At 42.6% G+C, this 15,697-nt stretch overlaps 1 protein-coding gene across 1 annotated transcript; it reads left to right on the top strand.

Annotated features, from left to right (window-relative positions):
- The first annotated feature begins 601 nt into the window (after nt 1-601).
- LOC147024886 (CD276 antigen homolog) lies at nt 602-15,495 on the top strand. The gene is made up of 4 exons (XM_085885253.1): nt 602-664; nt 3,768-4,136; nt 9,558-9,720; nt 13,403-15,495. The coding sequence occupies exons 2-3, from the start codon at nt 3,779-3,781 to the stop codon at nt 9,683-9,685; spliced, it is 486 nt and encodes a 161-aa protein (XP_085741379.1). The 5' UTR covers nt 602-664; nt 3,768-3,778; the 3' UTR covers nt 9,686-9,720; nt 13,403-15,495.
- Nucleotides 15,496-15,697: the final 202 nt, after the last annotated feature.

Genomic DNA, 15,697 nt, shown 5'->3' with positions numbered 1-15,697 from the left:
TCGCATTCCAGATCCTCTCCTCTTCTCCCCTCCCTCCCCTCTCGACCCTCTCCTCTCCTCTCCACCCTCCTCTCCTCTCCATTCTCCTCTCCACCCTCCTCTCCTCTCCATCCTCTTCTCCTCTCCACCCTCCTCTCCTCTTCACCCTCCTCTCCTCTTCACCCTCCTCTCCTCTCCACCCTCCTCTCCTCTCCATGCATTCCACCCTCTCCTCTCCTCTCCTCTCCATGCACTCCACCCTCTCCTCTCCACCATCCTCTCCTCTCCATGCACTCCACCCTCTCCTCTCCATACACTCCACCCTCTCCTCTCCACCATCCTCTCCTCTTCATGCACTCCATCCTCTCTCCTCTCCTCTCCACCCTCCTCTCTTTTCCTCTCCATGCACTCCACCCTCTCCTCTCCATCCTCCTCTCCTCTCCATCCTCCTCTCCTCGCCACCATCCTCTCCTCTCCATGCACTCCACCCTCTTCTTGCAAGCAAGTCAAGGAAGTGGCTTGCCAGAGCTGTTTCGGGTTACTTTATCAAGCAGTATTGTGTTTTTATAAGTATTTGTTCTGTTCAACAATAACAAAAAAATCTGAATGACTGTTGCAAGGATGAAGAACCTTCTACTTCACAAGACTCTTTCATTTCTTTTCATTTGTGCTCACTATTACAGAGGTAACTGGCTTATAAATAGTGCAATGGGATTCAATGAGTTACTGTACTACAATATTCTCAAAAACAAGAAAAGATTTCTAACCACGGCATGAATATTTATTGCTTTCATTGTGCTCATTATTGTGTTACAATCAGTTTGATTCAAATGGTATTAGAGTATGTCCCTTCGGCATTGCACCCTCTCTCTTTTTCTTCTTTTCATAATTGACTTCACAGCCTTGAACAACCCTATCCATTTGTTTGCTGATGACTCCACCTCATAATATCATCCTTCCACTTGTCACCATCACTCTCCTGGTTTGAGTCAGCCTGGCCAACCTCCTCACAGGCCAGACATGAAATGACTCCAACTTCCACTCCACTAGTTATAAATCCCAGCACACTCCCAGTCCCTTGTTGCCGATCGCCTCTCACCTGCTGCCTCCACCAGTCGTGATATCGATCTCATCTTCCAATGGGGCTCCAACAACCTTGTCTGCTTCAATCATTGCAAGACTCGAGATCAGTCCAACACTCATAAGAGTCGAGCTGATCAACACAGCCAGCACGACTCTTATGTCCAGCTCTGAACTCCAGCAGGGAATCTCCCGCATTGAAGCTTAGTCTATGGGCTTATCACTATACCATCGCAGACAGATCTGTGATTTGTCTTCTACTGCCTCCTTTCTGGTCTTGCACCCTTTGCTATTTCCATGCTTTGTTGCCTTCACTCCCCCTCATCCCCCACCCCAGGTTTCTGCAGGGTGCATATGGTCCATCGTCAACTCCCTTATAGTGAAACTCGTTAATTCAAGATGACTGCTCACCTCCACTCATTTGTTCGTCCTCCCCCCCCCCCCCCGCCTGTGGCACTAACTTCCACATTCTATTCAATGTCATTCTTCCATCCAACTCTTCAAGACTGCTGTTCACCATCACAGATCATCCCCAATCCAAAACTTTTCGATCTTCTCAACGCTCGTAAACCCCACTTCCACCCAAAGCCCTCCTGACCTTCCAAATTTGAAATCCCCCCCCCCCTCTCTAAGAGTTTCCTTCTCTTTCAATCCTGTTCACCTCATGCATCCTTTTCTGTCCCCCATTCCTCCTTACACATATTGTTTGTCCAAGTCTCCCTCTATTTTGTCCTTCAACTCTACTGTTGATATATCTCTATCTCTATCTCTATCTCTATCTCTATCTCTATCTCTATCTCTATCTCTATCTCTATCTCTATCTCTATCTCTATCTCTATCTCTATCTCTATCTCTCTCTCTCTCTCTCTTTCTTTCTTTCTTTTTTTCTCTCTCTTTCTCTCTCTTTCTCTCTCTCTTTCTTTCTCTCTTTCTTTCGTTCTGTTGCGTCCTGATTGGTTCAGTGTTCAAGCTCTTCCACGAGACTTCACTCTGTATACAAAAAAAAATAACAGTCCTCTTTAAATGAAAGGTGTAAGCCTGATGTTGGCTTAACGGTTAAGGTAGCTGTTTATTGATCTTAGGGTCTTGAGTTTGAGCACCTGTCGGCCCGTTAAGTAACACCAGATGGGTTGACTCAGCCCGTCATCTTTCCAAGATCGGCAAAATGAGTGTTGGCTTAGTGGTTAGGGTGGCGGCTTGGTATCCTAGGGTCCTGAGTTCAAGCTCTATCGGCCACTGAATTAATACACCAGGGGGTTGACTCAGCCTGTCATCCTTACGAGGTCGGAGAAATGAGCACCAGTTCCAGTGTGTGTACTGGAAGAGGGGCACTGCATCAGCGACAGTCGCGCTTCAAGAAATGATAGCTACCCCGGCAGCTAAGCTGCCATACGACCACCACCACCAGTATTGGCTTACTGAAAATGGGGGGGGGGGGCACTGCATTGGCAACACAATCATGCTCCCATAAATGATGAAACTAGCAGTCACAGGCTGCATAAGAAATCTACTATAATAAATAGAGGTTGTGTGGCTGCAGCTATGTCAGCAATATTCACTCGTCGATTGGTTGCGGCACTGACCAATCGGGTGTGCCTGTTTTACCCTTCACTCATTGATTGGTCACAGCACTGAGGTGATTACAATATTGATGATTAGGGTGCGGAGTCTTCATCGCACGCTTTCCTCACCTCGTGTTTCCTCTCCTCACAGCAGTGATTACAATATTGGTGATAATGGAACAGAATCTTTATCACGTGCTGATAGGTGTCACCAGCTCCAGCAATCTCTCCAGGCAGCTTCATATCCTCAATATCACCAAATCCACCTCCAATAAACCTGATTTCCTCTTCAAAGCTCACAAATCCCTCAGCTCCCATCAGCTTCTCATCTACAAATCCGAAGTCAGATGGGTGATGAAATGAATGCTGCTGCCCTGTCTCGGGTGGAGCTCCTCCATCCCTCATCGGTATTCTGGATCGTGGCCAAGCCAAGCCTGTCTAACTAATTAATTATCCCACTTTGTATAGCATCTCCAACCTGTCGCCCACCATTGAGCAGTCTCTTTCCTGTTCCTCTTCTTCCACTACTACCACAGTCGGTGCTCTGTCGAACACTTTTTCTGTCCCTCCTCTTCACTCTGTTCATGACACCTGCCTAACTTCGACTTGTCACCCTTTCTGCGTTACCCTCCTTCACCTCCGTACCAATTACCATGCCTCCTTTCTTCCACACGGCCTCTTTTGAATCACCTCTCCAGCAGTGTTCTTGACTTCTCTCAACTTTCAACAATTCAAGTCACTAATCAATTGTTTTGATTTTTTTTTTTTTGGTATGCAGTGTCGAGGCTTGAGGAGGAGCTAGAACGTAGAACAGACCCGAATGTAACAGGACGAAAAGAACAGCAGAAAGAGAAGAGGGAGTGGGAACAATTGAACAGCATGGTTGGGTGGACAAAATAGAGGGATACTTTGAGAAATAACTGACGAGGGAAAGAGGGGAGGGGGGGTTGGAGGGGGAACAGAGGGGGACTGGAGGACTGGTTTTAATTAACTTAGATTATGTGCTTACTGGTCTCCATGGAAATTCAAAATAGGTTGTGGCACAATAGCTATTAAACTTTTAAAGGGTGCTTGTGAAAAAGAAAACCTCGAAGAAGACTACACATTTCTTGTTCCCCATGTTTATCTTTTTTTTCTCTCTTTCAGGTGTGACAGGTATGACGCTCAAGACATCGAAAGATCCATTAACGGTTCAGCTCGGTGGTACCGTTGTCATCCCCTGCATTGTGAAGACGCAAGTAAATATCAATCCCAAGAATACTATAATTGTTTGGAAACATTTAAATGGCACAGAGCTATCACTTGTACACTATTCCTACGAAGGAGTCAACAGCCTGGAGAATCAGGAGCCTCGCTACAACGATCGCACTTCGTTACCCGACGAGTCGAAGATATGTCATGGAAATGTCTCCCTCATACTGACTGCGGTTAGGAAGCACGATGAGGGGAAATACAGGTGTGAGGTGGATCATGCCGAGGAGTCCAAGGAAATATGGGTATTGGTCAAGGTTTCAGGTACGTAGTTTTGCAAATGTTTGTTTTATACCAATCTCTCTCGCACTGAAATGGTCCACATTGTTTGATGTAAAAAAATAAAAATGAAAAGCGTACCTTGGCCTTAGGCCAAAGGTTATCTTGCCAAAAGACCTTGATTTGAGAGTTTCATTTTTAATGAAAAATCAGTTTTTTCGTCATGACGTCATTTGACATCCCCCACGTCATGACGTCATAACGACGAAATTTTTATATATCTGAGAAACACTCTTCTAGGGCTTCAATTTGAGGTACTACTCTATTGTTAGTCAAAGATTTAAAAATGACCTTCATGAAGGTCAACTTTAACCTTAGGCGCTAACCGTGAAGGTCAAGGCCGATCGCCACCAAAAACTAATCAGCTGAGCGCCTATCGATATGCTATATATCCACCAAGTTTGGAGATGAGCCGATAAAATTTACTCAAGAGCTAAGGGTTTCGTTGATTTTGATGTTTGACCTTCTGGTTACCTTGACCTTTGACCTTGACCTTCGAAATTTTGGGCGTCGAAAGTTATTGCGCTCACGAGTATACATGTCAAGTTTGAGAGCCATTGTTTTAGAACTGTGACTTTGAGAGCAAGTTGAAAGTTGAAAATCAATTGTAACAGACAAATATATAAACAAAAAAAAACAAACAAACCGATCGAGTAACATATCTTGCTTTGGCAAGATAATAAATAGAACAGCTATGTGAATGTCTGGGGAAATTATTCCAAAGGAAACGATTCGTCATTCATGCTCTTTATTGATTTTACACGATACTCAGTCCAAAGGTTGAGCTGTGCTCGTCCCGTTTAGCGTCGTGATATGGGCTTTTTCTACTCGTTTTGAAATGCACTGTAAAGTGCATCCTTCTCGCTCACGTACTTTGTTTTCATTATCATGTTCCTCACAACGATCATAATAATTTATTGAACAGCAACGGCTATTTATAAAACCTCAAATTAACATTTGAGGGATGTTATACTGCATGTGATATTAATTTAGAGTTTAGCTTAATAACAAACCTCAAAATAGTTGTACACCAAAAGTAAGAACTTTTATAGTTTGTAACTTAAGCTCATTAGAAGTAGAAAGCTGATCCATGATTCTTCAGTCTTCAGACTGTTGTTCCTATAATTGCATTCCTTGGTTGTGGTTGGCTCACACTTCAGTCATTCTTTCAGCACTTTTACAGGTCAGATTTAGAGATTCTCAAGGGATGAGATACTTAAGGCTTTCCTTCTCTGGATAGATTAGGTTCTTCACTTCTCTGAGTAGTTTCAAGTCCCTTCTTTGAACTTTTTCCAAAACTTCCTCATCTTTCAGAAGAAAGGGGCTACATACTGTTGAACTGTATTCCAGTTTAGGTCTCCCTCATATTTTGTAGAGAAGTATGAAGGTTTTCCTGTTCAGATGTCTGAAAGTTATTTTGATGACACCAAGTGCAGAGTTAGCCTTTGCTGCCGTCCTTCCTATATGCAGACTGAATTTCAATCATCCGTCAAAAGTCACGTGTTTTTTTTTTTTTTCTCTCTCTCTCTCACACACACACACTCACACGCATCATGTTCGTTGATGGAGTAGTCCACATTTGGATTACTCTGTACATCGTGTAAAACTTTACATTTCAATTGGTTGAAAGCAGGGTTTCATGTTTTTAGTCTTTGGTTATTTCACTCTCTCACCGCAAGTGTTCTGTGCTCAAGGTCCACCAGCAACCCCCATCTGGTGAAACTACCAAAATCAAGAATCACTGCTCACATTCACTCTTTAATTCCTCTCCCCTCCCCCCACCTCTGGAACAAACTTCCACACAATCTTCAATCCCACTCTTCCCTCCAGGTCTTCAAAACAGCTGTTCACCACCTCTTATCATCCCTCATCCAAAACCATATACTTTTCTACCCCCGTTAATCCTCCCCAAACCCACCTCCATCAAATTCCCTGCTTTCCTTCCTGAAAGTCCCTGTGGTGTCCATCTTGTTTACCCTGTGTACCCTGCACCATCCCTCTCCCTTCCACAGATCTCATGTCTCTGTTCCCCACTAATTTGTGCTTCCCTTTCCTACAAACGATGGGAAGGTTTTCATTGAACCTGGGGAAAATGTCTTCATTGAACACGTTTTTTTTGTTGTTTTTTTTTTTGGCTTAGGAGGTTGTGGTTCGATCTGTGGTCGTCATCCGGTGACACTGGTCGAGCTTCGTCTAAATCCTGATGCTCATCTTCACTTTCTTCAAGTTCAGAGTCAAATTTTGCCAAAGATATCTCAACATCACCTCTGTGTACCAGTAAAAGAAACTTTATCAAGAAAAAAAAATCCATCTTCTTTCCTACTGCACGTGGCCATGTTTCACCATTTTGGATCCAGAAATATTAATTATCATTTTCCATATTTCAGGTTGGGAGGCAAAATCGTGGCATGTTCTCGGTTGCAACAGTCAAATGAACCTATGTTTGTGTCGTCAAACACCCAGAACTATGGTGCGGTGAGACTAGAATGTAGGAACCAGGTTCATCTTCTTGGATCTGCCTCGATCTTCTGGGGCAAGCCAAGTGCATTGATCAACGCAGTGAAATGACAGCACAGTTTCACAACACAGGTGTATATGAGAGTTTGATTTTTATTTTTCACTCATTCAAACTAGGCCATCTGAGATGTGATTTCTGTTCGGGAGGGAGGGAGGGAGGGAGGGGGGGAGACAAAAATGTACTGCCCGTCCCAATTTTGAATGTCTGTCTTGAATAAACTTTTCTGAACTGCCTGTCTCAAAGACTGGGAATCACAGTGCAAGCTACTACTTAGGTTGAAAAGGAGTTTCCGTTATTGTAATCATTCAAACAGGGCATCCACATATCTCTGCGGTTTTTCAATGTTAGTATCGTTGTAGACCGGAGTAAATGCTTTTGTGTCATCAGCAATGAGGGTGGCAGATGAGTTGACAATCAGATAAGTCGTTTGTATGAATGAAGAAAGATGGGACCAAGCACCAATCATTGTAGTATTCTGCGGGTCACCTTTCTCCAAGCTGAATATTCTTTCATTCTGACTCTGGATTGTCTGTCAACAGTGCTCTTATCCGCTTGTGGATCTGCCCTCTGATAGTATAGTTGTACATCTTCTTTAGAAATCTCTCATGGAGGATGTTATTAAATGCCTTTTTGAGGTCCTTATAGATGTAGTCGAAATATATGTTGTCGTCTGAATTGTAGGTTGATGGGATGGCTTAGAAGTATGCACACTCACCTCTTAGCTGTCTACCCTGGGTTTGAATCCTGACCCAGCTATAAACTGTCGTTCTGGTTTTTCACAGGCAGGTTGATTTTTTTTTTTTAAAGATCCCACGATATCCTTCGCGAAGAGTCGGCAAACTATCGCCGGCACCAAAGCCAAATTGAACATTCTTTCCCAAAGCAGCAGAGGGCATTGCATCAGCTGCACAGCCTCTCCCTCGGCCAATAATACGACCCCCATAGCCTGGTGCTGCATACGAATGAAGACGTATCTGTGAATGTTGTCCAGGTTTCCATCACTTCCAGTGTTGAGTAGCATGTGACCTACCACTTCGGAAACCATGCTGGCTGTTTGAGAATAGATTGTGGCATTCCGTGTGCTCTGCAGTGACATCTGTCACTATCTTTTCCATGAGTTTTCCAGCAACTGAGGTCAAAGTAACAGGATGGCAGTTGCCTCATTCGTCTCTCCCTCCTTTCTTGTGGATTGGCACAACATTGACTTTTCTCCAGGTAGATGGTACTTTTTCTTCAACAAGTGATTTCCTGTACATTAAGCAGAGAGGCTTCCACCTTTGCTCTGCTGTTTATTTCTGACTTTCAAGTGGATCCCCATCTGGACTTGGAGACTTGTCTGCTCTCAGTGATTTGAGATGTTTGAGCACAAATTCCTCGATCACTTCAGTGTTCTTTAATGTATCAGATGTCTGCAGAAACTGGTTCTGGAATGAATTGTGTCCTCAATTGTGAATACAGCAGCGAACTTGAGAGTTCATAGAACACCTTACCCCAATTGATTTAAGGGTCATATTAAAAAAGACAAAAAACCCAAAGTTTCACACCCTTAATGCAGTCTTTACAACCACCTTGTTTAACATGTCCAAGTACTGCTAAATAGAAGGGTTTTGAAAGTGCCAAAAAGGAGATTTGTGTTCTTGTGTTCAGGTTTATAATTCAATTGAAATATAATGGAGACTTTAAAGATCATTGGGGGGAAAAAAAACAAACCGGAGGTTTACTGCTGTCTATGCTGGTGTCTTATACAGCATCTTATTTAACATGTTACATTAGTTCTTTGTGCCTGTTGTTTGTGTCCTTTATAACATTCTTAAGAACAGTACGTTTCCTGTTGGGAATGATTTTCAATTTTATTTGACTGCCAGACAGAGTAAAATATTCTCTCGCTCCTCTACATATATGCATGCACGATGTGAACGAATTCAGAGCCAAAGTACTACTCAACTACAGGTTCCTCTTCCGATTCATGTTCTGATTTGTTTTCAAAATATAACGTTCGATTCAAATGAAGTTGTTCATCGATCATAAACTGACATTTGTGGACAGACAGACAAGTCAACCAATTGTTTAACCCCGCTCTTCGCTTTGCGTGCACAGGGTCAATATCAATTTGTACATCTGGCTTTGTTGCAGCTCGGGAGATGTCTTGCTTATGAAGAGGTTCAACTTCATTCTTGCATATGCCCAATTTTTGGGGGAATCTTTATTCATTTGGTTTGCTCGTTTTGTCTCGACCACTTACTAGCTGAACTGTACACCATAAAACACTCGATACTCTTGTTCAGTGCTCATGTCCTATTGTTCGTTGTAAATAACAACGCAAGAGTTGCCAATAGGAAACTTCACTTGCTTGTGAGGCAAAATTTTGAGCTTCTGGTTATCCCCACACTGAAATAAATAAATAAAACAACGGGGGGGTGGGGGGTGGGGGATATTGTAGTGAGCACAGTCTGTACATCCGTCACGCCAGCTCCTCCAAGACGGTTGTGAAGAAATTCACTAAATTTGGTAGTTGTGATCACCACATGGCAATAAAGTGCGAGAGCAACAACATTTTTAGTCGAACATCGAATTGCTTCGGCGAACGTAGAAATGAAAAAAAGTTATAACTCCGCGCTATAATTCCACGGCGACCCTACGGCCTGTAAAATATAGCCAAACGGCGTAGGGCCTCCCTGAGGCCACCTCAGTTTCTCTGCGGCCGCCGCACGTTTCTGTCAATTCAGAGGGCGTACGGCCGCCGTATCCTCGCCGTAGAGCAAATGTGACCTAGGCCTCAGTGACAAAACAAAACCGAAATTTTTCTATCTTCACCTTGTACCAGCACAGTCAGGTGTGGCATGATCTGCTGCCTTGAAATTATAGTTTGTGCCTCTCTCTTCCTCCAGACACAAGTCCAGCAAATGCACTGGAAGATTCAATGGGACGTAGTCCAGCAAATTCACTGGGACAAGGTGGTCTGATTGCTGAAACAGTGACGTTCACATTTCTGATTTATGAAGTCTTTCTCCTGTAGTATGTACCTGCCTTGTCATGGAAGCCAAATAACTGGTAAGTTTTATTAATCAGAATTTTTATGCTGCTTTGTTTCCACTGTGCTGGATTATTTTTATTTTATTTTTTAATATACACTGCTACAGGAACGAAAAAGGCAATGTATAGAAAGGTGTTTCCCAGCCACAAATTTTAATCCCAGCCACAAATTTTAATCCCAGCTCCCCAATTACGATCTCCCAATGGCTAAATCAAATCACCGACAGAAATAGGTCAAACAAGAAATACCAGGTATAAAACCACTTGATCCCATTTCATGTATTAAACGCAATTTACTCGATCTCGGGATATGACTCATAACGACGCATTGCAGTGTGTGGGGATACCCCCCCCCCACCAGACAGCTAATGTCAAGCAGTTTTTCAGAAGAAAAAAAAAACGAGGTCTTTGAAGACCAACAGCACAATCCCCAAATGTCACCAGGTGGGATGTTGAGAGACAGAATCCACAAAATATGTCCACAGCAGCAAAAGACAGTGAGTTCATAGGAGGCAACATCCACTCCATGGCCTGTGGTAATGCCTCGGAGTAACCGTCAGTATAAAGGCACTGACAAAGGATCCAGCACATGAGAGATTTCATAGAGGAATGGTGTCTTCATCTGCAAAGCAAGCCGCACAACTGAAGGTACCGACGGTGAAGAGGGAGTAGTTGCAGCTGGATAGTAATGCGAGATTCCCCTGAGGTGTGGTCCAGACTCTAGAAACTCGTTTGAAGGAGTCACTTTACCGTCACTAATCCATACACTCTTGTTTTACGGTTTCCCAACTTGTCCGCTCAAGATTTCCTTCTCTCTGCGGCGGGTGCGACTCGCTTCAGGGAAGACAAACATGGGTCGACAAAAACGTCTGTTCGGGAAACACCAAACCACCGCTGGAGCATTCACCGTCAGTTCATCGTGCTTGTTTCAATCAAAGGTCTACAATCATAAATCTATCAGCACATTCTGCTGACTCTCAGTCCATCCAATCCCAGTTGAATTTCGACCCCTGGGCCTGACTTTTTGAACATCTCCCCTCTGTGGGAAATTCTTCCTCTTACAATCCAGATTATCTGACCTCACTTGCCTGGTTGCTGATGCCAAATGTCAGCCAATCAACATTAAACTACTCACAAACATTTTCATAATACAAAAACGTAGGGAAAATATTGACAGAGGGTAACAATGCAATGTACTGACAGTGAGTGGGACCACAGTTGGCCAATAAGCAAGTGAACAAACAGGAAAAGAGGGGAGTAAGGTGTGAATTAAACACAGTGACGTTCATGTGAGGGTGTTGGATTCGGCAGGGTTAATGGGCATTGATACGATTGGGTTTTTATGCCCATGTCGGCGAGAGCCCCAGAATCGACGAGGTCATTCAGGTCATTCAGTCGACTGCGCCATTGCACGCTCGTGACTTTCAGTGAGAGTTTGAGTGGTGGTGACATGCACCACTTGCTTGAAGCCCTGGCGGGAACAGTGCAGTTGAAGTCTCCCATGACAGTTCAGTGAACAAGGGGGGGTGGGGTAAGCATAGGAACAATAAGCCTGGATTTTGGGATTTCAATCATGAGAGGATTGATAGAACGCGTGCCTCCTGGAGGAGCCAGGGAGGGTGAGACAGCTGCAACAACGTTGAACTAGATGGGAGGAGAAGCAATAAAATAAAAAAAGTGACCGCATGTCTGCAATGTGAAAATAGATGTTGACTGTTGGTTTTATCCTGGCCGTTTCCAATAAGGAGAACTTTTTTATTTACATATATATATATATATATATATATATATATATATATATATATATATATATATATATATATATACATACATATATACTGTATATGTATAAAATGTATATATGATGTTAAGGCTCATGGAAGAGCTAGAACAGAGAGCTGATCAGGATGCAACAGAAGCTTGAGATTATACCAAATGCAGGAGAGTCACATGATTCTGGGGCTCTCGCCGATTTGCTCCATCTCTTTTGACCTTTTGATGTTACCTAATCGCCGTGCTATTCCAAGGTCATTCAGTCGACTGCGCCATTGCACGCTCGTGACTTTCAGTGAGAGTTTGAATGGGATTGGACAATAATAGGAAGAGCGAGATATCTTGAGAACAACAAATGGTATGCGAGGTTCGACCAAAACTCAGTCCTTGTTATTACCGACCGCAGAAAACGTTTCCAACCGATACTTTTCCGACCTCAATGTTCTCATTTAAACCATTCCTGCAACAAAAAAAGTAATTATCTTCTCCTGATGTTTCTATTTGACCAAAACGATTGCTTCATAAAAGAAAAAGCACCCACGTTCACAGGCAAGAAAAGACAGGTGTGAAAGACTGGAGGTGATCATCGAGTTTGGACTTTGGAAGCATAACAATAAAATAGCTTTTGGCAGAACGGCTGTGATCTGGTCAGGCAAGGGCGAGGAATAATGGTGAGATTGCAGAAGGAACAATTCCAGAATATAACGTGGAAAAAAAATGAAAGGCCACCAACATCCTGCCTACGGTGAGAATTAAGCAGACCCAGATAATCCATTTCCTGACGATATATCGCAGTGTTGTTGTTGTTGCTTCGTATGCAGCCTGTGGTTGCTGATTGTATCATTTCTGGAAGCGTGGCTGTGCCGTTGATGCAGTGCCTCTATTACCAGTGAGCTGCTACTCATTTAGCCGACCTCGGAAGGATGATGTGCTGAGTCAACCCACCTGGTGTTATTTCAATGAACGAACAGGGGCTCAAACTCAAGACCTAAAGATCTCAAGCCAGCCACCTTAACCGTTAAGCCAATACCAGACTTGTACATCCCAATGACGATGATGCTTTCTGTGCATCTTGCCTATCCTCAGTCCATGTGCCCGTCCCAGAGCACAGGAAATGTATTGTGGATCTCATGGTATACGTGGAGAGGTGGGAGGGGCAAGCTGAACTTATGAAGAGGAAATACAGAAGTCTCCATTCCTGCTAGAAGCTGGTGTTTTTGGACCCAAATTTGTTGACTTACAACCAACCGGTCAGCCTCCCTGGAAAATCGTCCTTGCTGTTTTCCCGACACTTCTCTGGCCAATAATGCACGATGCATCTGTTGATTCCCCATTTGCCAATTTGGATCAGATCTCATCTTTGGTGTCCACACGAAAGGTGAAGGTTGAATTCAGGAAAGTTTTCCATGCTCACATTCTTTTTCAAGCAAGACTGCCACCTCGACCTTCCGATATACTTCATAGATGCAGTCTCTGGAATGCAGCACTCACCCTCATGCTATTTTGTTTGTTCTCCCAACATCGGTTCATCCAACATGGCAGCCCTCCGTTGTTCAGGCTCGACCTCCAGATGAAAATACAACATTTGCAGGACAAGATGGAGAATGTCGGCCTGTTTGGCTTTCCCATCCGCGTGCTCAGCTTTTGATGCAGCAGCTCCACGTTCAGGGCCTATCTTGTGGCATCCTCGTTATTTGTGTGGAAGTGTTTTGTACCGACTTTCATTCACTAAATATACAACCTCCCTTGTGAGTCTTACCCCCTGCTTAATTAACACGAGTGAAGCTGATTGGTTGCTCTACCATGTGACGGTTAGTTTAACATTCCAATTAATGTTAAATTAAGCGAATCCTGGTAAATTGCAGTTGTTGTTGTTTTTTTTTAACTTGCTTATTGCCGTTGTTTTAAATGTTGTTCTTCCCTACAGTTCTGCCTGTGACCGTGGTGATTGAAGAAATTGTGCCAATGAGTCCTTTTATCCCTGCACATGAACTCCTGATACAGAATGAATAATGAAGTTAATTCTTAAATTATTTTTTATGGCTCCTGTGAGGAGTCAGCATCACTTTAAATTGGTTTTAGTCCGGGAGCCAACCTGTGTACGAGGCTGTTTTAGGGTTGGACCTTACAGTCTCTGCTATAAAATTTTACACCCCCAGGATGTTTAGATATATGTTTGCAGTTCATGAAAAACAATGTTGGCAATTCATAAGCTCTTGCGAAAAATTTTGGCTGACGTTTTTGTTTGAGGAAGATTTGAAAAATTTGATAAAACAGCAATTGTCAATAAAATTTCTAAAAAAAACTAAAAAATCACATTCATTAAAAATATATGTGAACTAAATGTAAGAATTCAATCAGTGCATTGTAAAATGACAAAAAAAAAATTGCCTTTGTGGAAGTAAACCTCGTAAAAGTACATAATTTTGTGAAAAATGCCTTAAAAAATAATGGTTTTTGAAGATGGCCTTTAGAACTTTTCTTATCATAGGCAGATGCTGCATTAGAATACTAATTTCTCTTAATGTGATATGAACATGGTATCCATGGCTAATTAAAACACCAAATTTGATTGAGTTCTATCAATTTTTAAAGAGAAAATTAACATTTTTGTCAACCAAAGTTACCCCTACCCCCAAAATCCTCTTACTCTATTGAACACAGTTCGGTTAAGGTTTGCTGGATCCAGGTTGGGTACTTCACAGTTCACTCTTCCAAAGGAAAATTCAATGGTGTTTGGAGTGACATGGCCCTGCAGCAGACATACAACAATGAAGGGAAGACATCTCTGTTCAAAGGCATATCTCAGGCACCAGCTGCTCGAGATAAATATGTGAAGACAGCACCATTTCTCACAGCTGTATCAGAGAACATAAAGTCTATGGCTAATCTAGTATTTCTTTCTTTCCTCTTCTTGTTCGTTCGTTCTTTTTTTTTTTTCCTCAGGAGAGTTTCATTGTCATTCCTTGCACTTTCATTTGTTTTTGTGTTTTTGACTGTGTACGTACATTTTCCCTATTGATGCTGTTTCATTCCTGTGAATACTTGAAGATGTAGCTTTATTTGTTTTAACTTCTCTTGTAATTTTTAATGGAAGGCTTTGCTCTTTTGCATGTAGTTTGAGCACATTTTAGGCAATTGCATTTATTAATCAGTTTTTAAAAATTTCGATGCCGCCTTGCGTTCTGTGATCACCTTTTTAGAAATTGCCTTGTGAAGCTGTAAACCCGCTTTGTGAAACCACCAACTAACGCTTGTGCAGTTTGTAATACAAGTGTTAGTTCCGAACGTCAGAAGCGAGTTTTCAAATTCGTACTTGGACAAGTTCTCCATGCAGTATTTGGCTATTGGGCAACAAGTTTTGGTGTTTGACTTGATGCGGCTGGTTACAAAAAGCTCACGTTTTACATCCTTGTGGAAATTAATCCATTATGTGTAAAATAATGTAAACATCCATCAAGCATTGTATTCTGACAAATCCAAATACACAGCTGACATTGGATAAGCATTACATGAAGCCAGCAGCATCAAGGAGTTGGTATTAATTTGTACTTGTTCTTCCAAGGTATTTATTTTGGTATTGGATTCAAACAATTTGTTTCTCTGAAATGTATTGCCCATTAATGTATTCAGCTGATGGAACAAACCGTAGAGATGGTTAACATCCACCTGTCACTTTACGAACCTCTATGCAATGGTAGTCTTTTTTCTTGCTTGTGTGCACACCTGTTTACGTGTGGGGTGGGGGGGGGGATCTTTTGAATTTTTGGTGATCGCAAAATGGTATTTTTATTTATTTTATACTCGCAAATAACCCGTTGCCTCACTGACACGAATATTAAGGGGGGAAGGGAAGGCAGCTTACCTGAGTGAAAGAACTTGTTGCTGTTAGACTGGTTTCTTTGAATCCGCATCCTCAACTCTCACAAAAACGTACTCTCTGTGGTGTTTGGTTTTCAAATGTTTTATAGCATATTGGACATATTGCAATGATGAGCAATGCCTATTAAACAGTGAGCATGCAACTTTCAGATGGTCTTCTTTAAACTTCCTGAATAGTTCCAAACTCCACTTCTGGACCTTTCAAATGACGTCAGAACTCTATCAGTCGATGTAGTGCAAGCCCATCAGCAAAGTAATCGGCACGTTTTACCGGCCAACTCCAAATGCCTTCCCATTCATTTAAGGAAGATGCTCTTGGGGTGTTTGGTTTGCAAGTTAC

This window comes from Eptatretus burgeri, chromosome 6 (assembly GCF_056783735.1).
Source record: "Eptatretus burgeri isolate ZD-2024b chromosome 6, Ebu_testis_v1, whole genome shotgun sequence".
Taxonomy (NCBI): Eukaryota; Metazoa; Chordata; class Myxini; order Myxiniformes; family Myxinidae; genus Eptatretus; species Eptatretus burgeri.
The sequence above is the reverse complement of the archived record's forward strand: the minus strand, read 5'-3'. Positions and strand labels throughout refer to the sequence as shown.